General features: G+C 37.1%; 3 protein-coding genes across 3 annotated transcripts in view; 1 reads left to right on the forward strand and 2 right to left on the reverse strand.

Annotated features, from left to right (window-relative positions):
* BDZ99DRAFT_434927 (uncharacterized protein) overlaps positions 1-3,553 on the reverse strand; it is a gene marked incomplete at its 3' end in the record, with an annotated part of 5,226 nt that extends 1,673 nt beyond the window's left edge. Inside the window, exons 1-7 of the mRNA XM_033717464.1 lie at positions 3,084-3,553; positions 2,801-3,026; positions 2,677-2,736; positions 2,335-2,625; positions 2,051-2,279; positions 379-1,958; positions 20-328 (exon numbers count right to left, since the gene is read on the reverse strand). Coding sequence (XP_033581913.1) covers positions 20-328; positions 379-1,958; positions 2,051-2,279; positions 2,335-2,625; positions 2,677-2,736; positions 2,801-3,026; positions 3,084-3,448 — 3,060 coding nt within the window. The 5' untranslated portion in view covers positions 3,449-3,553. The remainder of the gene's footprint in view (positions 1-19; positions 329-378; positions 1,959-2,050; positions 2,280-2,334; positions 2,626-2,676; positions 2,737-2,800; positions 3,027-3,083) is intronic.
* Positions 3,554-3,682: 129 nt separating this feature from the next.
* On the forward strand, positions 3,683-4,955 carry BDZ99DRAFT_458909 (uncharacterized protein). The gene is made up of 3 exons (XM_033719034.1): positions 3,683-3,900; positions 3,952-4,325; positions 4,356-4,955. Exons 1-3 carry the CDS (start codon positions 3,881-3,883, stop codon positions 4,931-4,933), a joined length of 972 nt encoding a protein of 323 aa, XP_033581914.1. The 5' UTR covers positions 3,683-3,880; the 3' UTR covers positions 4,934-4,955.
* Positions 4,956-24,022: 19,067 nt separating this feature from the next.
* On the reverse strand, positions 24,023-24,196 carry BDZ99DRAFT_379193 (uncharacterized protein; the record flags this gene model as incomplete). Its single annotated transcript, XM_033715138.1, has 1 exon — positions 24,023-24,196. A coding segment is annotated over one exon (174 nt), but the record flags the coding sequence as incomplete, so codon positions are not given.
* Positions 24,197-24,800: the final 604 nt, after the last annotated feature.

Raw genomic sequence — 24,800 nt, forward strand, 5'->3', positions numbered from 1 at the left:
TCGCATCCCAGATCTTGACTGTGCTGTCACTTGACGCCGACGCCAGCCGTGTTGAGTCGTGAGAGAAGGCAACTGACCGGACTGAATTGCTATGGCCCTCAAGCGTCTGCAGGCACGCACTCCATTGTTCGCCTATAGCGGGCTGTATTATGATTATTTTTGGCTCTTTATGCTTAAAATAGCTCCTTATTAGGCTGCGAGCTGGACTAAACAGAAGTGCAGACGCGTATGCCTGAAGAGGACTATTCTCTAGTGCCACCTTATGATACATAATAAATCGGCGCGCATCTTGAACTAGTTCAAGCAATCTGCATGCGTCTACTCTTTTCTATATTATATTAGCATATGCTATACATATAAGACTGGACTTAGGATTACTTGGAGAAGAGACTCAAGTTTTGCTATTAACACCACCCCGTCCGATATGCTTCTGCAAAGGCTTAGAGCCTCAAGCCAGTAAAGGAAGCTCTGACACAGGAACTTGTTGATGGATCCACCATCTCGGAGATCATTATTAGCATTCTTAGTGAGATCACAGTTAAGCAGGTGGTCAATCCAATAGACACACGCATATCGTGCTGGGGAAAGTGGATCCAAAGTAGGTTGCTTGACTTGGTCCACATCTGGTTTCTTGACTTGGTCCATATCAGGGACTTGGTTAATGGGGAATCCGGGATCACCTAGGCCGTAGATGTCACGTCGTAGTTTCTTGGACATGACCTGTAGCGACCGGGAGAAGATGTCGTAATGTATGCATTCTATCCCAGGAGGATAGATATCATTGTAAGCCTTTTCAACCAAAAAGTCCTTTGCTGACTGATGAACGAAAGATATAGTGCATTCTTGAAGTGTCAGAAAAGAGCCACAAAGGCTTATGATCTCCGATAGAACTTGGTGTTCGTTGGCGACTCCGTCGGGCATGTTAACAAAAGACGCCAGCTCGTCCAGCGTGATGGGCCGGTACACAGCCGAAACGACAGCTAGTATACGTTTACAGAGTTCTGAACCCTTAATCTGGTCTATCATCCGCCAGTAGAGGGCATCGAGTCCTGGCGGAAACTCTTTTAACTTCTGCTGAGCTTCCCATCCCGAGATATTGGATAGTCCTTGGCAGACCAAGGCCACCCAGAGGAACGTGCCGTTTGCGTTTAGCGACAAGTAGCGCTGGACAGCGTCTTGAGTATTTCTGCTGTATCTGTTTCGCTTCGCAAGCCAATCTACCTTGACCTTAATGAATGTCGAAACAGCAGCAGAGATAGACCTTTCATTAAGCTCAAGGCGCAATCTCAGTTTGTGCGTCGCAGTGTCGAGATCCTTCTCAATTCTTGGCCAGTTTCGGCTAGAGACGATCCACTTAACACGAGGAGATACGGACGACTTCTTAACAATAAAGTCTAACAGTTTTGGCAAGTCTGCTTCCACGCATTCGTCCAGCGCATCGATGACCAAGTACGTGCTGTTCAAGCTCGGGTCTTGAAGGATATTTGTGAAAATCTCGGACAGGGCAGCCCAGCTATTCACGTCCTCAAAGAGGGTTTTGCCTGCGTGATCATGCTTCACCCGTATATACGAGAGAAGGAATGGCTGCTGTTCAACAAGCAAGAACAGCAGACCTCGCAGCACGGCCGTGGCGTTGTTGATTCGCGAGTCCGTGGCCTGGCAGAAGAAGTAGGACAGAAGATCTGTTTGGGCCATTAAGCCCTTCAGCTCATCAACAATACCGCAGAGCAGCATCGTCTTGCCCTTGCCGGGATCGCCCTTAACCCACAGCAGTCGGCTCTGCTGATCGTCACGCCATTGTTGGAAGTCGGAGTTTTCGAGAATCCAGCAATAAGAGCCCTTCAGTAGTCCGCCTTTAGTGTATTCAATGCGCTTCTTATCATCACGGGGATCAGTGACGCGCAAGTGTTGGATGCATTCCTTGTCTTCTTTCTTGCTGTCAGGTCCGGGAGATGGCACTACTAAAGTTATTATCTGAAAAGCTTAAATAAATGAGAATGATATATTGTCGCTTGATGTTACAGAAACAATAAGTGCGAATGCTACGTACGGAAACGAGCTGCAACCACGTCTGGAGCATCACGCTCAAATTGTAACAACTTGTCCCGCGCGCTAGTATAGCCACGGTCCCCCTTAGCATCAAACTTAACAATCATCGAATGGTCGGCGTCTAGGGGAATCTTGTCCTCTTTTGAGTCTGGTAGCTGGAGAAGAGTAGAGTTAGTATCCACGGCCATGACAAAGCCGCCTGTCCGCTTCCAGCATTTGCTTTCGTCATCCTGTTGCGAACGCATCAGCGTGCTTCTAGGCTATACCTGTACTAGAGGATCATACAAACTCAAGCTGCCTAGTCTGTCCCGTCTCATAGAAACTTACGACCTTTCGGTCCCGGATAAGATTCTTAAAATCCGCCAGCTGTTGCGCGAGCAAATCAGAGTTGATTCGGATCTGCTCCAGCAGCTTGCCCCGCGGGTGCTTGTCCTGTCCAGCCAGCATCTGCTGCATATCGTCCACCACTAGGCCCTTATGCGGGATCCCAAACAGAAGCATGCCGTATGTAGCTTTATAGAGAGACGCTATTGTTTGGTCGCCGTCTTCGTGTGTCTGCACTGCCTGAACCAGGCACTATTCTGCCGTTTAGCCTTAGGCATACATACGTCCCAGCGGAAGACCTACATGAGCTAGTATAATGCCGCCAAAGCTATGCGCGATGAAGAACAGCGGCTGCTTTCTTAGCTAGCGCGTCAAGCCGTTAGTTTCATATTCCCGCTTTTATGGCAGCACGTTGCTATAGGCCTACCTCCTCTGTGTTCCTAACCTTCTTAAGCTCCTCCATCAGTCCCCGGCTGTAGTCCATAATTGTGTCAATCCCGTAGCCCGACAGCTTCGAGTTGTAGCCGTAGATCATCGTGCGGCAGTGTGGCAGGTCCTTGGACACGAAGTCGCGTAGCCACATGCGCCCAAGGTTTCCCTTTCCCCTCCATGAGCCGTATGCGTGTCCGTCAAGGCCCGTGATAGCGATAATACTGCGCAGCAGGTTAGAGACAACAGACAAGGTTCCCTTGTAGGGAAATAATGCTTACTCAGCAGTAACTGGCGAGTCTGCCTTTGGCGTGTACAGCTGCGTGAACCCGAAGAAGTGCTGGTCGAAGTTGAGGTCGAAGTTGATGTCCTCGTCGCCCGTCTGAACCTGCCAGTCGCGCAGCGGGTTGTCCTTCAGCTCGGACAGGAATGCAGGCACTCCGCCGTGGAACTCGACCAGCGCGACTTTTTCCTTATTGTCGTAGCAAGAGGGCACAATTTCCGCATGGAAAGTTAGCTTCGATTGCTCATCTTCCGCCAAGTTGTCGTCGATAGTAGCCTTCAGCGACATCGCCAGGTCGTCGTCGGGCTGCGAGGCTGGCAGGCCTGTGACGCGGAAGACGGGACCCTTCCTCCTAGCGGCCATGCCGGTGAGGGAGTCTAGGTGTGAACGATCGAGTCGGTGAGCGGAAGGTTAGTTGCATTGTGGAGGCGGCGGAGGCGGCTATGCTGGTCTGTAGGCAAGGCTGAGCGCAGGATTGGCCGTGGGCGGCGTTGAGGCCTGGCCGCTTATCTATCGATAGCGACCGCACGTGCCATAGAATTCCAGCATCGGCCCGCGCTGCAAACGAGACCACCTATTTCCTATCTCCATTATTTAGTATCGGCGCCCGATACATTGGAACCTAATATATCTACGAATCAGTACTATCTCGCGTATACCCTACAACCAGGGCCAACCGCTTTGCCATTCATCTTTGGTTGTTATTTTTGACAAAACACCTGGCTAAGGCTCCTCTTCTAATAACTAAACATATCCGTGTTTAACCCAATACTATTTGCTACTACGTAATCTGTAATGGAGAGAGGGATAAGAAAGTTAGTAAAGCAAGGGAGCATGTAATCAGCTTCGACTAACACTTATGCTAGTAATTCATCTGCGAAAAAGTGTACACCACTAGTATCGAAAACCAACCCGCTTGACCCCGCCGCTCTAACATTGCATAACCCTGGAGTCTTGCATCCCGCAATAACCTTTAAAGGGAACAAAGTGTTGCGACCAAATAGAGAGCCATGGACTTCTCTAGCCCTCGAGTTGAAGACACTAAGACTTAACGACATTCATCAGCACCTATGGCTTGCAGGCCTCCCGACTGCTGCACGGCCTTTGCACAGACAAAAGCTGCTAGGACGCAATATTCTAGTTACTGAAGATCCAGATGAGCATCTTGTCTGGTTTGAATCGGATATTTTCATTAAGCCGTTGCCCGATTTCCTTCTTGACTGGAATTTCTGGAACGACAGTTTATGCCTAGATTAAGGGTTGCATGAAGCCGCATGCGGCTTGCTATTGTCCTATGCATGGCTCGTACGGCACAAAAGCAACCTTAATATCGCGAAAGAATCGGGTCTGCTATCGAAGAGTATGGAATGGTCCAAGTGGGTTGAGTTCATAGATGTCTTTCTGGACAACATAAACTGCGAGACCCTAAGCGACGTCAACAAACGGTATAAATATGGAGAACTGCGATTAAGTCGGCTTAATGCTATATACAGGCTTGCTCCACCTACGTATTCCCTTCGTAATCTTGTTCGAGGATATCGAAGCGGATCGACCTGGTACAGAGCCTTCTTTGAGCGCCACTTTAAATGGATACTGGCGGTTTTTGCTATTGTCTCTGTCCTCCTGTCGGCGCTACAGGTAGGCCTTGCAACCACAATGCTACAGGGCAATAGACTGTTCCAAAGTGCCTTATACGGATTTATTATAGCCTCCTTGGTAGCTATAGTAACAAGTGTGATTGTGGTCTTTTTAGTATGGCTGGGGTTGTTCTGTTATCACTTGTTAGTTACTTGGCGAAATAACAGAGCGGTAAACCGTAGGAGGCTGGCTGGAGTGTCCTTTCTATAGTCAAATTCTCGAAATTTTAGCTTAAGGGACATCGCCACCTGCATGTTCTAATAGGGCAGCATATGTTATAGGTATATCTGGAGGAAGACCTTGCGCTAGTACCTGGCTGGCTCGGTCTATATTGTAATGGAGGCACGAATAGGAGAGGCATAATAGACAGGCCGCAACAGACAGGTGGCAATAATAAACGGCCAAAAATAGCCAGCACGTGACCGTCTATAGATGTTTCTAGAAGAGCGCCATATATTAAGTTTGTTAGGTATAGCGTACTCCGTAGAATATAATACAACTAGCTGGATATCTAATACCGCGCTAAACGCTTATACTAAGATACGTTGCGGACCCCTTCGCGCGGACAAATCCGGAATATATCCTTTTAAGGGCTTAGTGCTCTTAAAGTTTAAAAATATCTTCTCTTATTCTAAAACTATTAATTTAGTGCTCCGAATTTTAAAAATTTATAAATAGTTGTAGTATAGCAGGGATACAGCGCTAATATAGTTCTTAATACTCTAAAAGGAACGATTAACAGTATAATTAAAGCAATGTATTTTTTTAGCTATATACTAACTTCCTAAGCAGAAATAGCTAAAGAATTATAATATACTAATTATAACTTAATAGAATCGCGAGGGGGAGAGTAAAATACCTAAATAATATATTTTGTGCGGTACAGGGGTGTAACGGGTCGTCTCTTCTATACCTTCTAAGTGTCTTACACTAAGGCAGGGTATAGGCAAGTCGTTGTCGGGGTGCAATAGTTTTTAAAAGGTAAGGCAATAATTAATTAAGGTTTAAGACGGGGTTATTACTTCTAATAGGTAATATTAAAGTCTTAAGTTAAACACAAGGTTCCTATCTATAAAAAGGAGCGTCCCTTTATACAAAAGCTCCGTCCTAAGAAAACCTCTTGCTTGTATAGCTCTCCGGGCTTATAGTCCTCGAGCGTCTCGAGCTTAACGAGCGCTCGCACGGCTCTATGCTTACTTCCCTTTGCGAGCCTGGCGAGCCATCACGTGACCCTGTCCTTATAATGTCCTACTCTTAGATTGTTCCTATCCACTAGCAGTCTATAGGGGAATCTAGGATCCCTATGCGTCCTACACGTAACCCTCTTAGTCCTGTAACTTAGTTCTGCATTATTAGTTTTATCTGCTTACTTATCTCCGCAAGTGCCTCTGCGCTCGGGTTATTTATATTACGGGTTGTAACACTCGCTCCCCCTTCTAAGGCTTTTGGCCCAAAAGTATTTCCGTGGTGGGGTCTCGGATAAGTAGCTGGCGATGCCCTATCTATTGGGCCGTTATTATGCTACTCTATTTCTTTCTTTATAATATCTAACGCCTTAAAAGCTAAGAAATAAGAAAGCTGTCTCGTGCTTGCTGATTGTATTGCCGCGTCTGGTTTGAAAGTTATGCCTTATTCCCGGTGCAAGTCTCGGGGTTTATTGTGTGTGGTTTCCACACCTAACTTAGATTGTTATGCCGCCTGCGTTCGGGCGCAACAATCGAACTGTAATATTGCTGGCATCTTAGTAGCTGCCTGTAAGTTGCTGTAGTTCACCGTTATATTTACTTATATTCTAACTGTCCCTTCTAGGGCGAAAGTTATCCCGCAATAAGGATAAACTTTGTTATAAGGAATTTAAGACCTGCGCAACTCTGTCTTCTCTATTAGAGGCTTAGAGAGCGGCTATAATAAAGCTTAATTATCTAGATTTTTAAAAGAAACTATTGCGTAAGCGTGGTAAGGAGATAATATATTATAGTTTCGAGACTCTAGAGGAGCTTAAGGAAGATAATTAGAAGGAGGCTAAGTAGAAAGAATAAGAGCGTATTAAGCAGGAAGGCTTACCTTCTGCCTTAAGAACTGTCGGGTATCCTTCTTTCTTCCTAGGTGTGCTGGGCACTGCCAGCCGTCTGTTCTATTGCCATGCATCCTAATTATATAGCAGTAGCATTTCTTTTTCGGGTTCCTTTAATTCTTCCTAGTTAGACAGTGCGCTGTCGCCGTCTTTCTGGGCTGTTCCGGATTCTGGCGGTGAAACTGCTGCAGGAGTTCCTAATAGTTTGCTAAACTCTTAACCGGTTCCTATATATTCTCGGAGGTGCTATATCCTTTCTACTTAATTAGGTACTCTATTTACTAACTGTGCTATTAGGAATCTAGGATTTGCTCGACCTTATATTTATTATTGTTGTTGACCTCTATATTATTTTCTAGCTTAGCATTCGGTGGTGCGGGTTCTAGTAGTAATACGTGGAAGACCGGGTGTATTTTTATCCTGTTGGGTAGCCTAAGCTTATAGTTTACTAGGCTGATAACGTTCTATATTTCGAATAGTCTAATCTTAATATAGTCTAACTTTATGCTTAGTTATTTTATTTTAATATTTTTGCAGAGTAGGTAGACTCTATCTCCCCTTTTAAAGGTTAGTACAACACCCCAGTATTAGTTATAATATCTTACTAACCTTAGTATTAGGAATTAGATGTTTATTAAGAGCTGCCTTTATAGCTCTTTAATATTTTCGACTAATAGCAGTGCCCTTTAGGCCCTTATACTATTAAGTTAGGGTTTTTAATACGCCTTTAGATTAAAACTATAGTTTATAAAAAAGGGCAATACCTTTATTAATTCTATAGATATACTATTATAGGCGAACTAGGCTATTAGTAGTAGTAATACCTAATTATCCTGCCTGTAATTAATATAGTATTATAGGTACTATTCTAAAGTCTAATTAAGCCTTTCTGTTTACCTATTTATCTAAAGGTAAAATGCTGTAGAAAGCTTATGCTTTATTCCTAGTTGCGTAGTAAAGGTCTGCCAGAATTTCGATGTAAAAAGCTTATCTTTATCCAAAATTATCTCCTAGAGTAGCCTATAGTTGCTAATAACGTGCTTTAAAAAAGCGTAGGCTAGATCTTCTGCCGTTAATACTTTTTAGTATAGGATAAAGTATATATATTTAGTTAGTCGGTCTATAACTACTAATATTACGTTATACTTTATACTTATTATAGGTTTAATAGACTATAGTAGCTTAACTATAAAGTCCTATATAATAGATTTCTATACCCTTTCTAGTATATAAGGACTTTTTATTAGTTTATATAGTGCGTGTTATACTAACTTATTTTTTACGCACTTATATTTATATACAATTTTCTCCGTTAGTTTCCGGAGTTTAGGGAAGTAGAATATCCTTATAATTTTTTCCCGTGTTTTTTCTACTCCCTAGTGCCTATACACCGGTATACTATAGAATTCCTTAATAAGCTCTTTTTATAAGGTTCTGGGCACAAATATTTTATCCTGTAAGGTAATAATACCGTCCTAGATTTCTCCGCGTTTTTAGTTTATAGGTTCTGGGCGCAAACTTTGCTAGTTATAACCTGCTAAATCCCGGCTTTTTTAATCTACCTTCTATACTACCTTAATTTATCTATACTACTTATTATTCTTAGACCTATAAGCAGCTGCTGCTTATATATAGTTAAATTTAAGGGTTCCTAGGCTTTTTTCCCTAAATATAGATTACCTGGTTTTTCTAGCTTTTTCTATATAGTCTGGCCTTCTGCTAAATACGTCTGCACGAGCGTTTTTAGATCCTTTTTAGTACGTGATCCTAAAATCGAAGGTTCCTAGTTTTTCTAACTATCTTACTTATCTTCTATTTAACTTCTTAGTTATAGTAAAGTATATTAGATTTTTATAGTTTATATACACCTGTATTATATATACTGCTTCTTTAAAATAAACTTTCCACTAACTAAATACTTCTACTATAGCTAGCAGTTCCTTATTATAGATATTATAGTTTAGCTTAGCTAGGCTTAGCTTCTATAAGTAAAATGCTATAGGATATAACTTCCTTTATTTGTTTAGTTAGTTAAGTATCGCTTCTAATACTTTATCCAACGCATTACTTTTAATAGTAACTAGTTTCTGTGGATTAAAGATTGCTAATACTAGTTTTAAAGCAAACTATGCCTTTAGTTTATTAAATACGCTCTGCGCGTCTAGGGTCTATCTATATTTAATATCCTTTTTAGTAAGTTCTATTAGTGGTTCCGCAATTTTTAAGTAGCTTTTAATAAACTATCTATAATAGTTGGCTAGCCCTAGGAATAACTATAGTTCCTTTAAATTTACGGGCTCTGGCTATTCCTGGATAAAGAACACTTTGCCTTTTTCTATCTCGATCTGTCCTGGACTAATAATATATCCTAGGAATCCGACTCTCTGTTTATAGAACTCGCACTTATCCGGGTTTACTATAAGGTTGTATTTTTTAAGTTTTTTAAGTACCTTCCGTATATATATCTTATGTTCGCTTAGCGTTTCTAAGTATATAAGGATATTGTCGAGGTATACTACTGTAAACCGATTTAGGTAGCCTTTTAACGCTAAGTTAACTACTGCCTAGAATATTGCTGGTATATTAGTAAGCCCGAATAGTATTACTATATACTTAAAGTGTCTATATTAAGTTCTAAAAGCTGTCTTCTACTTTTCTCCTTCTCTTATCCTAATTAAATAGTACCCTTCGCGTAGGTCTATTTTTATAAAGTACTTAGCCTTATATAGTTAGTTTTTAAGTTTAGAGATTAAAGGTAATAGATAGCGGTTTTTAATTATAATCTTGTTTAGTTATCTATAGTCTATATAAAGGTGTAGCTTACTATTTAGTTTTAGAACAAATATTATAGGGTAACCTGCAGGCAATTCTAATAGTCTAATAAATCCTTGCTTTAGGTTCTTTTCTAGGTATTTTTCCAGCACTTCCAGCTCGCTCTAGGCTAGTAAGTAGATTAGTTTAAACTGCGGTTATTCGCCTAGTACTAGGGGAATATAGTAATCCTAAGGTTAGTGCTTTAGTAATATATTCTAAACCTTTTCTATAAAGATTTCTTTAAATTTATTATATTTTTCTAGCACAACTAGTACTTTTGCTGCCTTGGCTAGCTGCCGGCTGCTTAGGGGTCTAGGCTACTATTAGCTTGCTGCCCTATTTTCTTTTTAGGCCTCTTTACCTCTTAAAGTATCTGTATTAATATCTTATTTTTGCTTAGGCTTATCCTAGCGCGGGGTGCCTTTTAGTCCGCTTTCCGATTAAATTCTTACTTTACTAAACTTTTAGTTAACTTAGGGGTTATACTGCTTTAGCTATAGTATACCTAAAATTATATTATATCTCGCCGTGTTTATTATATCTATACTAATAGTTTCTCTGTATTCTTTAATCTATATAACGCCTGGTCGAGTTTCTATAGTTACTTGCCCGTTACTGTATTATATAGGTGTGCTATCTACTATATATAGTCTATAGGGTCTGTTTTTCTATTACTAAGGGATCTAGTTTCTTCTAATAAAGTTATAGAATATAAAATTTCCTTACGCGCTACTGTCTAGCAGTGCTCTTACCGGGTTCCTACTAATCTTAACTAATAGGATTACGTGTCTATAGTTCTAAATAGGAATAGAGTTAGGCTGCGTTGCCGGGTTCCTTCCTTTCTCTGCGATGTGGGCTTTTCCTACTAGCGTGGCGATGGTCGCGGTTCGCGTTTCTTTGCCTTTGGCTGCTCCGTAGGACCTTATTCTTAGCTGCTCTAGCCGTCCTGTTGCTTAAGCGCCTGCTCGTTTTTTAGCTATTTTTATAGCTAATAGTTTGCATATTTTATTTTGTAATATACTAGATATAAGTCCTAGTAGTATATCCGCTAGTTTTTGCCCTTTCTATATTCTATTAGGTACTAAGGGTCTAGAACTATAGTAGCTACTTCTATAAATTTATCTTTTTTACCTATAATATAGTGCTCTATTTCCTTAAACAGTACTAGTTGCGTAATAATATAATATTTTATTTAATATAGGTACTATCCTTAATATTTCTTATATATTACGTGCTCGTTATATTTATCCTTAATATATAATACCTAAGATATCTGTCTATAAAGTAGGTGGTTTCTGTTTAACTATTTATTTTTCTTATTATAAACGCCTGTTTCCCTAATAGGGTGTAAAGCTCTATAGATTTTAATCTCGGTTTATCTTCTATATAGCTCTAGCGGTTTTTACTCTAGCCTAATACTAATTTCTCTATTACTAAACTAGTCTTCTAGTTCTTAGTTTTTATTACTGTTATAATATTCTTTACTATTCTTAATAGGTAATTTATTGTTTAGTTTATTCTAGATATTTATACTTTTACCTTCTAGTATATCTAACCTTACGCGTGCTTCTGCGTCGATAGCGGTTGTTATTAGACGGGTAGCGGCTATTTTCGCACTTTTTTCCTTAATAAGTTGTCCGGTAACTTTTCCTATAGCTTTTAGGAATTGGTAACTAGCTAGTGCTCTAGGTTCTGCGCCTGCTGTGGCGTTTTCAGCTTCCTGCGCTTTTTATCCTTTATTAAGGCGTGTAAGAATCTTTTTTACGCTTTATTTATACGTGGCTATAATTCTATTAACCTGTGTTTCCGTGTTTAGTAACTTAGCTTTGCTGTCGTCTAGTAGCTTAGGTACGTTAGTTCGGGGTTCTAATTATAGTTTAATTATCTAGAACGCCTTATCCGTTTCTAATAGGTAGTTAATCTCTATACTCTTAACTTCTATATTAGCGTAGTAGTTGTCTATAGGGTTGCTATTATACTCTTCGTTTCTTATTATAGTAATAGTACGTCCCTTTACCTTCTATATTAGATAGTACCCTATTGCCTGTTTATCTAACTAATAGGTAAAGCAGTTATTATTATAGCACGCGGTCTATAATATAGAATTATAGCGGTCTATATTTAGCTTTATTATAACTGCTGCTGTTTAGGTGTTCCTGGAGCACTTATTCGCAAAGTGTTCCTATTCTCCGTATAATAGGCACGCGCTATTATATTTTCTTTCTTACCTTTTTTTATTAGTAATTAGTTTACCCTTCTAGTTATTACGTTGTTTTGCAATATTAATCTCTATGCGATTTCTATAGTTATAATTAGTTACTCTTGGCTTTGGTCTAGCTAGTTGGGCGTAAAAATAAAGTTCTTTTTTATCTGCCCGTTCCAGTCGTCGCTTATATTATCGACTGTTAATTTATATTGCTATTTCCTTAAGTTTATAGAGTATTAGAAGCCTTTCGCCTTATATAATTTTATCTTTAATATTTTCTTTAAAACCTCTATAGTATTATACTTGCAGAGCTTTATCTCTCTATAATAGCTTAGACGCGATTTGCATAAATTCTAAAGTATAGCGGCTAGTTAAGCTCTTCTGCTTTAGAACTGCTATTTTCTATTCTACTGTCCGTTCTTTATCGGTGTCTCTAAAGGTTATCTAAAGTGCTGACTTAAAGTATCCGTAGTCGCTAAATATAATATTGGTTTCTAGTTTCCGATTATCTGCGTTAGTATTGCCGAGCCAGTCTATAAGCATCGGGTTAAACCAGTTAAACGCTTCTTTCTTTAAGAAGGTGGCTGCTATATAGACCTTATCTAATTTAAATTTAAGGTTGCTTTAGTTTATGCGCAGGTATAGCCTTATCTATATTATAAACGCTTGCAAAGCTCCTTTCTTCCTAGTAAACTTTTTAGGTTTATTTATTTTATAGCCTTTATAGCTAACTACTCTAGTAGTAGTAAGCTCCTTTTAGACAGTCTAGAGATTTCCCTATAGAGCCGTAATCTTTTTATTTTTAGTGTTGCTAGCTTCTTCTAGTATTTATATTCGCGTAAGCAACGCCTGTATACACGTTGCTACCTTAGTTATAGTTAGGGTTAGTCTAGCAGTTATACTACCCGAAGGGGTTAGTAGGGCTATTTTAATTAATTGTTTATATATAACTTTTTTAATATAGCAGTGTTTAAAGTGTAACAGGTTATCTTTTCTATACCTTCTAAGTGTTTTACACTAAGGTAGGGTATAGGCAAGTTATTATCGGGGTGTAATAGTTTTTAAAAGGTAAGGCAATAATTAATTAAGGTTTAAAACGGGGTTATTACTTCTAATAGGTAATATTAAAGTTTTAAGTTGAATATAAAGTTCCTATTTATAAAAAGGAGCGTCCCTTTATATAAAAGCTCCGTCCTAAGAAAACCTTTTACTTATATAGCTCTCCGGGCTTATAGTTCTTAAGCGTCTTAAGCTTAATAAGCGCTCGCACGGCTCTATACTTACTTCCCTTTACAAGCCTGGCGAGCTATTACGTAACCCTATCCTCGTAATATCCTACTCTTAGATCGTTCCTATTTACTAGCAGTTCGTAGGGGAATCTAGGATCCCTATGCGTCCTACACGTGACCCTTTTAGTCCCGTAACTTAGTTCTGCGTTATTAGTCTTATCTGCTTACTTATCTCCGCAAGTGCCTCTACGCTCGGGTTATTCGTATTACAGGTTGTAATAAGGGGGTTATACGCTATATAGGGGGGGACGTTACTACAGGAGCTATTTAACTATTATTAGGGCGTAAACTAGCAGGAAAGGGGGCTTATATTATAGGCTACACGCACGCAGAAAAATATAAGAGAAAGAAGCGGTGCGTAGGTAAGAGGCGTAATAGAGGTAACGGTTTAGGCCGCATCGGCTCTAAGGCCACGTGATGTAAGGCACGTGCGTGCACGAGCTATTAAGTTTTCTTAACGTAACTAGTTAGTTAAGCTTAATTTAAATATCTATCTAATATTACTATCTATATATTTAGTCCAGCTAAATATCTACCCGCTACTATAACCCTAATCTATTTATTATAAGTATAGCACTAAACGTTAGGTTTTAGAGTTAAAATTACTTTTTTCTTTACTTAGTTACCCCTTTATAAGGATCTTTTGCCTAATTTCCTTAGTTTAGGCCTCTATAGGTAGTTTTCTGCAGAATAATATCCGCTTTTAAAGCGCGTTCCGCGCAACTTACTTATATATTCTTGTCGCTTAGATAAGCTCGATGTATATTGCTGGCGCGGTGCTAAGCCAGATACGCGATTATTTCTGGACGATTCTGTGCCGGAACGCTCTTCGGGCCGTTTCGACTTTAATCTGCGGTCCTTATCGCTCGACTTATTATACTAGGGAGTTAATCGATATAATGCGCTAGGGCGCCGCAATAAACCTATACCGGAACGTTTGTTCGACCGCCTGGATTTTAACCTGCAATTATTATTGCTAGAATTTCCAAAGCGAGCTAATTTAGGAAATGCGTAAGGGCGCCGCGGCGAACTATATTCCCGACTATTTTTATATTAATTAGATTATAGAGTCGACCGTTAATATAATAAGCTAGAGCGCTTTTAGTGCGATCTTACACTTAATATATAATCCCGCGCGCTGTTGCTCCGCAACTTTTCCTCGGCGCTAAAGTCCGCTATATTATCTAGAAAGCGTTTAAATTGTCTTAGAGTTTATTTTTTCTTTTATAGAGTTAATTTTTTCCTTTAAAAACTTAGCTCTTCTTTATCTATAAATGCTTTATTATTTTTATTCCTTATTTATTATTACTAATTATACTTATATACTTTTCTTACGGCCTCTGCGCAAAAAAAGAAAGGCCTTCCTAGTAGATCCGGCTAGTAAGCCTTTCCTTTATATTTTTTAAGCTCTAGGTCTACTTACTTTTTTCTAAATTCGGTGCCTAAAAAACTGCGGGTAAACTATAACACGCGGCTATAACCTAAACTAAGTCGGGCTGCTATTATTAGCTTATTTATATATAGTAAACCTCTAGTTTTATACCTAGTATTTCTATATATAGATACTATACTACCCACGCTAATATTATTCTGCTAACTAACGCCTTTTAGGTTATATTTAGTTTCTATAACTAATTCTAGATAATTCTATACTAACTATATTTCTTTTCCGGCTTTTAAAAACGCTATAAATATAAATCTTAAATATTAGCCGCTATTTAGTCTTACTATTACTATTAGATACTAAAAAAGAAGTCTATAGCCTTAGGTAAACACTCTACCGGCTTTCTGCTAAGCCTTAATTTTCTATTTCTTTTTTTTAAAAACTACTTAGCCCGGATTTTTCGCAGCCGCCGGCCTATAAAAGCTAGCATCTTTATCTTTTAAGCTAGCGCTTAACCTAGATAACTCTAAAGATATATTATAATACTTATTAAAGTTACTATCTTAGTATTATTATTTATTATTAGAGCTTAATTAATCTCTATTATTAGAGTCTAATTTATTTTTATTATTAGAGTCTAATTTGTTTTTATTATTATAGTTTAATTTATTTTCGTTATTAGTATCTATATCTATTTTACTATAACTATTACTAAAGTTATTACTTAAGGGCGCAGAGCTATTACTATTAGTACTAGTTCCTTTAGCAGGGTTTAGAGTTTATATAGTGCTAAATCCTTTAGTAAAGTTTAGAGTTCGCGCAGTGCTAAATTCTTTAGCAGGGTTTAAAGGTTGCGTAGTACCTTAGTTGCCTATATAATTACTATAGGCCTTAGGTTAATAGTTACTTTTCTTAATATTAGCCTTAGCCTGTATAATACGCCTAGTAATATCTAATATTTTATTTCTGCGTTCCGCAGTTTTATAGTAAGTTTTATTACTATAATACTTAAGTAGTAACCTATTAGCTACTAACTTAACTTTACTAAAACTTATTATATAAAAAACGCCGATAATAATATAGGGATTAGTATTATAGAAATACGCTTTATTAGCTTCCTTTTTTCCTTTTTTTTTTTTCCTTTCTTTCCTTTTTTTCTTTTTCCTTTTTTTCCTTTCTTCCTCTTTCCTTTTTTTCTCTTTTCCCTTACTTTTCCCTTAACTTTCTTTTTTTTTCCCTTTTTTTTTCCCTTAACTCTTTTTCTTTTTCCCCTTTCCTTTTTTTTAACTTTTTTTTTTTTCCCCTTTTTTTTCTTTTAACTCTGCTAAATAGGCGGATCTAGAATACTTAAATTATATATTATATCTAGTGTATTCTAACGCTTACGCGTAAACGCCTAAATAAAACCGGTGTAGTAGTCCGGGTAGAAAATTAATTCTTCTAGATTATACGGTTTTAAATAGGAAAAGAACTTGCTTTAGTTACCTATACTATTCTATTAAGCTTTTTTTAGCTTAACTATTAACTTTTTAATACTTTTAATATCTTTTTTAACTATTATATTATTAAAGAAACTAAAATTGCGGCTTAAGGTAATTAATATACGCTAAAGGTAATTAAAAGCCTTAAGTAGTAAGCTTCCTAGGCGTCCAGCGCGGCTGTAGGTAAGATTCCATTTTTCTAATCTCTTATTCACGTATTTAATCTATAATTCTACGTTTTTTATAGAATTTTTACTATAGAAAAAATATTTTATTTTAGGGTTATAGTACTTCTAGTAAAAGTTCTTATAGTATTTAGTAAACTTTAGCCCTAAATTATTATTAGGTGGCTTAGCATTCTTATATTTACAATATTTTTTACCGGAGTTAAAGGGTTTATCTAGTTAGGCTTCTTTACCTATACTTATAGATGCTCTAGCAGGGTTAGATTATATACTAGCTCCTTCGGCAGGGCTTTAAAGTAGTATACTGCTAGCTTCTCCGCCTATACTTATAGATACTCTAGCAGAGTTAGATTATACGCTAGCTTTTTTAGCAGGGCTTTAAGGTAGTATACTGCTAGCTTCTCCGCCTATACTTATAAATACTCTAGCAGGGTTAGGTTATATACTAGCTCCTCCGCCTGTACTTATAGATACTTTAGCAGGGTTAAATTATACGCTAAATCCTTTAGCAGGGCTTTAAAGTTGCGTAGTGCTAGATTTTTTAGCAGGGTTTTAAGGTGGCGTACTGCCAGCTCCTGCGCTTATAGATGTTCTAGCGGGGTTAGAATATATACTAGATCTTCCGCCAGGGGTTTAAAATTATAGCGTGCCAGCTCCTACGCCTATAGTAGGTTTAGCGCCGTTATTAGGTGCTGCTTGTTTAATAGGCTCTTCGATCCCTTATTTTCTTTCAGGCGCTATATTTTTATCCTTGCTAAATATAGTTCCTTTTTTAAGAGTCGGTAAAATAGGTGTTATAGGCGTTAGGCTAGGAAAATATATATTTAGAAAGTCGAAAAAACTTTAACTTTATTTACTATTACTAGGAACTTTAAGTTATCTATACGCTATTTATTAAAGCTCTATAAAGTATTATAAGCGGCTATATTAAGTTTTTAGTATATATTTACTTTTATATATATTAAGGTTGTCTGCAATTATAGAGTTTACGAAAATTACTAGAATTCTTTATACCTAATATTTAGGGAAGTTCGGGCTAATAAGTAAGGCTTTTAAAATAGGGGCTTTAGCTGGACAATTTTTTAGATATTCCAGAAGAAGGCGCTTTAATACTAGCTTAAGCTCCGGGATATCTTCCTAAATATTATTATTTTCGCCGAAATCTGCTGCTAAAAAGTTAAATATTATTGCTATAACTTATAATTAAGGGAAAAATAAAAAAAGAAGTAAATAAGAATAATAGATTTTGTATAATAAAATGCTATTTAATATTAGGCAGCTAACTATTCTTAGCACTGCGGTAAAGCTAGGGCCTGTTTATAAATAGAACTTAGCTATAAACTTGTATTAAAATTATATAGAATCCTAATTATAGTTTAGTATAGATTATATTAGGTCTCCCTTAATTTCTATTTTTAGAACTTTTAGAAAAACACTTTATTACCTGCCTCTTAAGTTACTTAGAAGCTAAATTAATTTTCCGCGCTAAAAGTTTATATATCTAGTATAGCGTAATCTAAACTAATAATACGGATTAGATATATCTAAAAAAGAGTAATATAACGTAAATTTAGGCGGCTTATAAAGAACTAAACTACAGTTATACAACTTTAAACTCCTAAATATTCTACTTTACTCTTCGCATATTTTTATCTAGACTTATTTAAAATAATAGGGTAAATAAGAGTTATAAGTTCTAGGCCCCTAATAAATACTACCTGCGGTTTAGCTTATACTAAATAGGCTATAGATTGGTTAGTTAATATATCCTATAAATTAAAGTACTACTTGCCTAAAGTTAGCTTTTACTTTTTTCTATAGTAATCCAGCTTAAGCTCCTTTTCTATTAGGGCCGCCTTAAGCTCTCGAACCCTAACACGTTTTTACTTATTCTTACCTATAAGATTACTAATACTAAAAGTGTTTATAAATACCTTATTAATATTACTGTTGCCTTCGGCCTTTATAAAGTTATCGAATATACTACCTAGGCGACTTAATACTGCAGTAATATAATTCCTTTATTTTTTAACGTTGTTAAACCGTTTCTCTATTAACTATAGTACTTCCTTCTTATCTTACTATTATTAATAGATCTCCGATATTTTAGTTTTATAATTAGCAACTATAGTCTTAAAATAATATATATAGTTTATAGTATACTATTCTCGAAGAAAAAGATTTCTAAGGAAGTTGGACCGCTTATTATAAATATAGTAGTATAGAGTTAGGGTCTATTATAGTTAGCTAAGGCTAGTATTATAAAAATAGTACCCTAACTTCCGCTATTAAGTTATTTACTTCTATTATTAAGTTATAAAGAATATACTCTATAATATACTTTATAGATATAGATTTCTAGTAAAGTAAATAGGCGAAGGCCTCTATTATAAAGCAAACTTATAGTTACTTCAGCCGCAGGGTTACTTACTGCTGCAGCTAAAATATAGTCTATAGTTGTAATAAGTATTCTTTCTAGCTACTTAGTATTTTAGGAATAATAAAAGCTTTTATATAACTCGGATTTCTAAATATAGTTTATTTATGCAGCAATATAAAACCAGTAATTTAATTCCTAAAACGCGTGAAATAGGAAGCCACTAATGCTTTAAAAATAGTATTAAATATATCCTCCTAAGCCTACTACGTGGTATTTTCCTAAAACTAAGGCTTATTTTTTAAGGTCTAGTACTTAGAAGGGAATACTATACTAAGCCTAGTATAGGAATAGTTAGGAATTTTAATAAGCTAACTTTCTAAAAAATAATCGGTGTATATATTAGCAGGAATCTGCAGCGGACTAAGCGCCTAAATTTAACTTTTAGTGTAATATAAAAGGTCTTCCTGCGCTTAGCTTCCAGTCGGTTGCAATTAATTAATATTAACTTAAGAATATGGTTAAGCTGCAGCTACTACCTTTTAAGGCTATTAATAATTAGTAATTATGCTGCAGTAACTAGACTTTTAAAGGCTAAGCTAGAGTATAAATCCCTACGCGTTTTATCTATTTCTATTTCAACTCCAGCGCCTATTATAATTAATTGCTATTAGATATAGCGTTAAATATACTATAGCATGTCTGCTATATATCCTTAGGAGCTTTAGTTCGCAACCGATAAAGTAGCTTTATATTATTAGTGGTCTATTTTTCGATAAACGGTTAACGGGATATAGGTCTATATCCTTGCTATACTAAAGAATACTTATTATTCCTTATAGAATTTATAATTATATAGCAAAGTAATAATAGTAATAGTTTTATTATTACTGTATATAGGAGTTATAAATAGTTTATAGAAGGGCTTCTAAAAAGCGGCAGACCTTACTATTCTAAAACACCGTTACTATACCGCAATATTAGCTATTATATTACTGTCTCTTTCCCTCTTCTTATCTTTACCGCGTGTGCCGAACTGTTAGCTTAACTATATAATAGGCGGAAAAGCGTTAAATGCAGTATAGTTTCCACCCCACAATTTTAAATCGCGAATTAGCTACGCTAGACGAGCAGCTATTAGTGCTGCGGCATTAATAAGCGCTACCTTCGCATGCCTTTAACATTTTAACGCAACCTTAACACAACTTTAACGCAATATCTTTCTACTATAAATAGTAAAAAGATATTGCAGATTAGATAGCGTGAAACTATCTACTATAGTTACTTTTATAAAAGCCTTCGAATCGGCCCACCCTTTTATAGTATTAACGAAATAGTAACTAATAATCTTAACCTAGAAGGCGTAACAGCTGGTATATTTAATAAAGAGTGGGAAAGTCTCCTTTTAAGCATTAAATATGCTTCTCCTAAACACCTTTCCCCCTTAACTACTGCCGATTAACACCTTAAATATCTAAGTCCGCCTATAATTAATTAAGCGCTGTCCGATAGTATATTCGGTTTCTCGCCGACGCCTTCGGCTAATAGCTACTTTATTTCCTCTGGATTATTAAGACCTCTAAAATATTAGGCTACCCCCTTAGATATATTGCAACCTTTTCCCCAGCTAATAGTATAAATTAAGTCGTAAGTTAGTATTAGAATCTTAAATTCTTTATCTAACGTAAATAGGCGATTAAGGACTATAGATAACTTTTCTATAAATATAGAGGTATAGGCGATGTTATTAGCAGCTAGAATAAATAAAATAATAGGGAATTTAAATCGAGTTTATAATTGCAAAGTAAACTAGGATTAGTAGAAATTGCATGCACGAGCTATAAGCGCTAGGCGCGTGGAGATTACCGTTATATGCATTACCTGCATAGAATTTTAATCTCGTAATCGTTACCCTAGTCCCCGAAGTAACTCGATTCTCCGTGCACACCCGGTTTAGCGCACAGACCTCCACGCTGTTCTTGGCATGCGTTATCGCTCCCCTTAATGCTTTCAGGACCTCGTCACCCTCCTAATCACATCCACTCTTGAACAGCCAGCGACCGAGAATTATAAGAGCAACACAAACGAAAATCTGTCAGTCGGAGCGCATCTAAGAATGTCTCGCGATGCCACCAACGGTAGCCTAGGATTCGAAGTGCATTATTTCAAAGCCGGAAGCAAAGATCTTTTGGGATCGGAGAGAGGATGGCTAATGCATCAAGAACAGCGTCTGTGCGCTAAATTGGGTGTGCTCCGATTGCTGGCGCTAGCAACTGTAGCTATTACAAGCAAAGAGGATCTTTAAGGCATGTTGCTAAAAATAGTTCTAAATCCCCTACAATTCTTTAACCCATAAAAGGTCCCATTTCGTACGTCTCCCCAGCCCGCATGTTTCCGCGAGCCTTACATCTTTTACTCCCGCACGCCTTTTGCTCCCGCACGCCTTTCAAGGCCCTACATCTTTCACTCTCGCACGCCTTTCACTCCCGCACGCCTTTTGCTCCCGCATACCTTTTAAGGTCGTACACCTTTCACTCCCACACGCCTTTCAAGGCCCTACACCTTTCACTCCCGCACGCCTTTCACTCCCGCACGCCTTTCACTCCCGCACGCCTTTTGCTCCCGCACACCTTTTAAGGTCGTACACCTTTCACTCCCACACGCCTTTCAAGGCCCTACGCCTTTTACTCCCGCACGCCTTTCACTCCCGCACGCCTTTTGCTCCCGCACGCCTTTTGCGCCCTACCGCACGCCTTTCGATATAATAGATGATAGCGTTTGGGTCTTTATCGGCGTCGCTGTCGCACTATTCGTAGGGATGGGATTTGCAGGTTTCACGATAAGGCGCCGACAACGGCGTGGCCTTCCAATAAATGAGCCCTGGCCTGCCTCAATTTCAACAACACAAAGTAGTTCCTGGGTACCTCCACGCCCCGTTTAATCATCGCGCAGGTGAGATAGAGTAATGGATTAGGAGAACTTGGCAAATAGATTGTATCTACATAATCTAAGAGAATCTTCTCTTCCTTTTAGTATCTGTGTTATCCTCCGCATGCTTCTTATCTTCCTTCTTATCCCTTTTATTATCCCCCTTATCCTTCTTATCCTTTTTATTCTTATTAATTGTTAAAAGTATAGACGCCCTATAAGAGCGAGCGTAGTAGAGCTTAATAGTATTGCTGGCGTTGTTAAAATCCTTCTTAGGTACCTATATATCCTTCTATACAACTTTATACTCCACTTTTAATTCTGTTGTTTAATATGCAATAATTTCCTAGACCTTCTAATCCTCTTCTCTATTTCTATTCTTATAGATGCTAGGATGTCCCTAGTTAGTTATATTGGCTGTAGTAACTCCAGGCTTATAATAGGAAGATTTTAGTAGTTAAAAATAAATAGGTATAATATTATTCTATACCTTATAAGGCGTTTTATCCTATTCCTTATAGGATCTTTTAGTATTAGAAGGATTTTTATACCAACTATACGGGGGCGAGGTTGCCTCGTAGTATAGAGAGATTAGGGGTGGAAACGCTTTCTTATTAATGCGAGAGAGAGGTATAGCAGGAGGATACGGAGATTGTGGGAGTCGATGGCTTCTGCGTAATCAAGGGCTATTTAGGAGGAATTGAACTGGCATAGTTAGTAGAGGAATATTAGTAGGTGCACTTATATTAACGGCGTGCCTGGTAGGCGTCTAATAGTGCCGGTTAGGCGGCTAAATTGTCTACCTTTATACCTAATATATTTTTAGAAAACTAAAAACGCATTAGATAAATATAGCTTTAGGCTATTTTTAGCCGGACAATAAATCTTAATAAACCTTCTATCGCGCTATTTTAATAATACCCCTATACTTCCTAGACTGTTAATTAAAAGCAACCCTCTAAAATAAAAATATATTGGGCTATTTCTGCTTTATATCTTGCTAGGAATATTTATAGTAAGAATATTTCTATAAAAGTGCGGTAAGTTACTACTAGTATTTTAAAACCGCTTCTCTATATAATATTAGTAATTAGGCCCGATAATATTGCTTTAGCAATTAATATACTAGCTACCCCAGGCTTGCTTAACGTTAATATTAGTGTTAAAGTTATCTAGACGTCTACGGTTCTACTATCTATAATATATTTTATCTAAGTCGGAGGATAAGGCAATTTTATATTCTCGCCGACTTATATTTCTGCACTAGTAGGGGATATAATTTACTTTAAGTTCCTTAAACTTAACTATATACTGTCCTAGTTATTTCTAGAAAACCTATACACTCCGAATAACGTATTTAACACAGGTTTTATCCACTTTAACCCCTAAAATCGCACCGACTATACTTTAGACTTTTTTATCTAGAATTCGAATCCCTAGTAGTTTTTCTATCGATAAGAAATTCCCCTTTTTTATTGCTATATAGGCATGGTTTTTACAATTAATCCGGGATTAAATATAAACGAATTCCTTGTAAATATAAAGCCGTCCGATTCTAGGAAGGAAACTATTAGGTTCTTGTTAATTACGAGCGGTAGCTTGCTAAAAACCTCTTTTTAATTATCTAAAACTATTTCTTCCGTTGCTAGAAATCGCTGTGCTACTAGTATTTCTTTATTTAACACTATTTTCGATTGGTCTAATTCCGCCTACAACTAGACGCCTTCTCCTATTTAAGCAGTTTTAACTAGTGTTAGAATATATTAGACTGCTCTAACTGCTAGAACTATATAAGGCGGGACCGGTACTAGTAGGCTGTTACTTCTAAGTATTAATATTATTAGGCTACTAAGTATTTAGTTATCGCTTTAGTTTTTAAATAGGGGGGATTCTATTAAAGCCGTCTTTACTAGTCTTTCCTTTTTAGTTCTTCTAGCTATTATTTAGTATATTTTGTTTTTCCCTATAACGTATTCCACTACTAAGCCGGCTAAACCACCAAGCCGGCTACTTTTCCTTGGCATAACCAATACTATATGCGCGCAGTTAATTTATTCGCAACTAGCTATAGAACTTATATACGATATACTTAGATTAGATTTAGAAGAAGCTTTTTAATCCTTTTTACACGTATATATATTATGCCTAGCCTTTCCATAGTTTCTATAGCGCCGTTAAGCTAGTAGAGCCCTATTTGCACTATCTTTACTACCCACCTTTTTCCGTGGATTAGATGCTCTAGACACTTTAGCAGCTACGTATAACGCTGCTGTACTATACTTTATTATACCGCTAGTCTGGATTCGCTTTTTTTTACAACCTTTACGCTTAGTTATCTCTGCTAGTTACTTTTTAAGCTTTTTAACCCGGGCTTTAATAAGTATATTTTTATATAGCATTTCTTTAGCTCCTTTAATAAGCTTTAAAAAGCCTTTTTAGGCAGTTATTAGTAACTATATAAAGGAATTGCTTACTAGCCTTAACTATAATCTAAATTTATATATATTACTTAGGGTCTTTAATTACTATAGTATTTCTAGTAGGGGTGCTAGTAGTAGGGTCTATAACCGTATATTAAGGCGATTAAGAACTACCTGCGCGTTAATAGGAACTAATCTAGAGGCCTTAAAGGCTTTCTTGCAGTTCTTATATATAAATATATTAAAAAACGCGTTTTTAAAGGCTAGTAGAAAGCCTTTTTTATTAATATAGTAGACGCGTCGGCGTGCTAAGTCTTATATATATTAAGAGTACTTTAGCTTTAATAGCAAAAAGCATACTATATTAAGTAGCTAAAGTATATACAATAAATGCGCAGGTATATAGAGGGTAAAGATTTATTATTTAACGTAATAATCCTTAAAATCTTAGTTAAGGTGGCTCTTATAGCCGTCTAAAATTAGCAACCTATATAACCCCACCTAACGCGCCTTTATATACGTGTTAAAGTGCTTTAACTACTTAAAACTAAGCTTATTATTAGTCTAGCTGTTCTTAGAAACAGAGAGCTTCTAATTATATAGTATTTCTGCTTTCTTATACTATATAGAAATATAAACGCGTCCTTTATAGATAATAAATAGTAGGGTTATATATCCGGCAGCGCAGATGCTCTAGATAACTATAACCTACTTTCGGTCGCCTAGTTAAATAAGATTAGGCCTTATATATCTTTCTAAACCTATAATAACCTTTATTATACTAATTATACCTATTTAAAAGCTAGTCTTATTAAAGTTATAGATATTATCTAGGTAGATGCTATACTTAGCTATAGTCTCTTATATAAGAGTAAACTATATATTAATAACTTCTAGGTCTTCCTAGAGTATTCTTTAG

This window comes from Mytilinidion resinicola (assembly GCF_010093595.1).
Source record: "Mytilinidion resinicola strain CBS 304.34 unplaced genomic scaffold BDZ99scaffold_3, whole genome shotgun sequence".
NCBI lineage: Eukaryota > Fungi > Ascomycota > Dothideomycetes > Mytilinidiales > Mytilinidiaceae > Mytilinidion > Mytilinidion resinicola.

Coding starts and splice junctions, on each gene's coding strand:
- BDZ99DRAFT_458909 (XM_033719034.1), top strand. CDS start 3,881: ATGGAGAGAGGGATAAGAAA. Junction 3,901..3,951: donor ATGGAGAGAGGGATAAGAAA/GTTAGTAAAGCA, acceptor CACTTATGCTAG/TAATTCATCTGCGAAAAAGT. Junction 4,326..4,355: donor CTGGAATTTCTGGAACGACA/GTTTATGCCTAG, acceptor GGTTGCATGAAG/CCGCATGCGGCTTGCTATTG.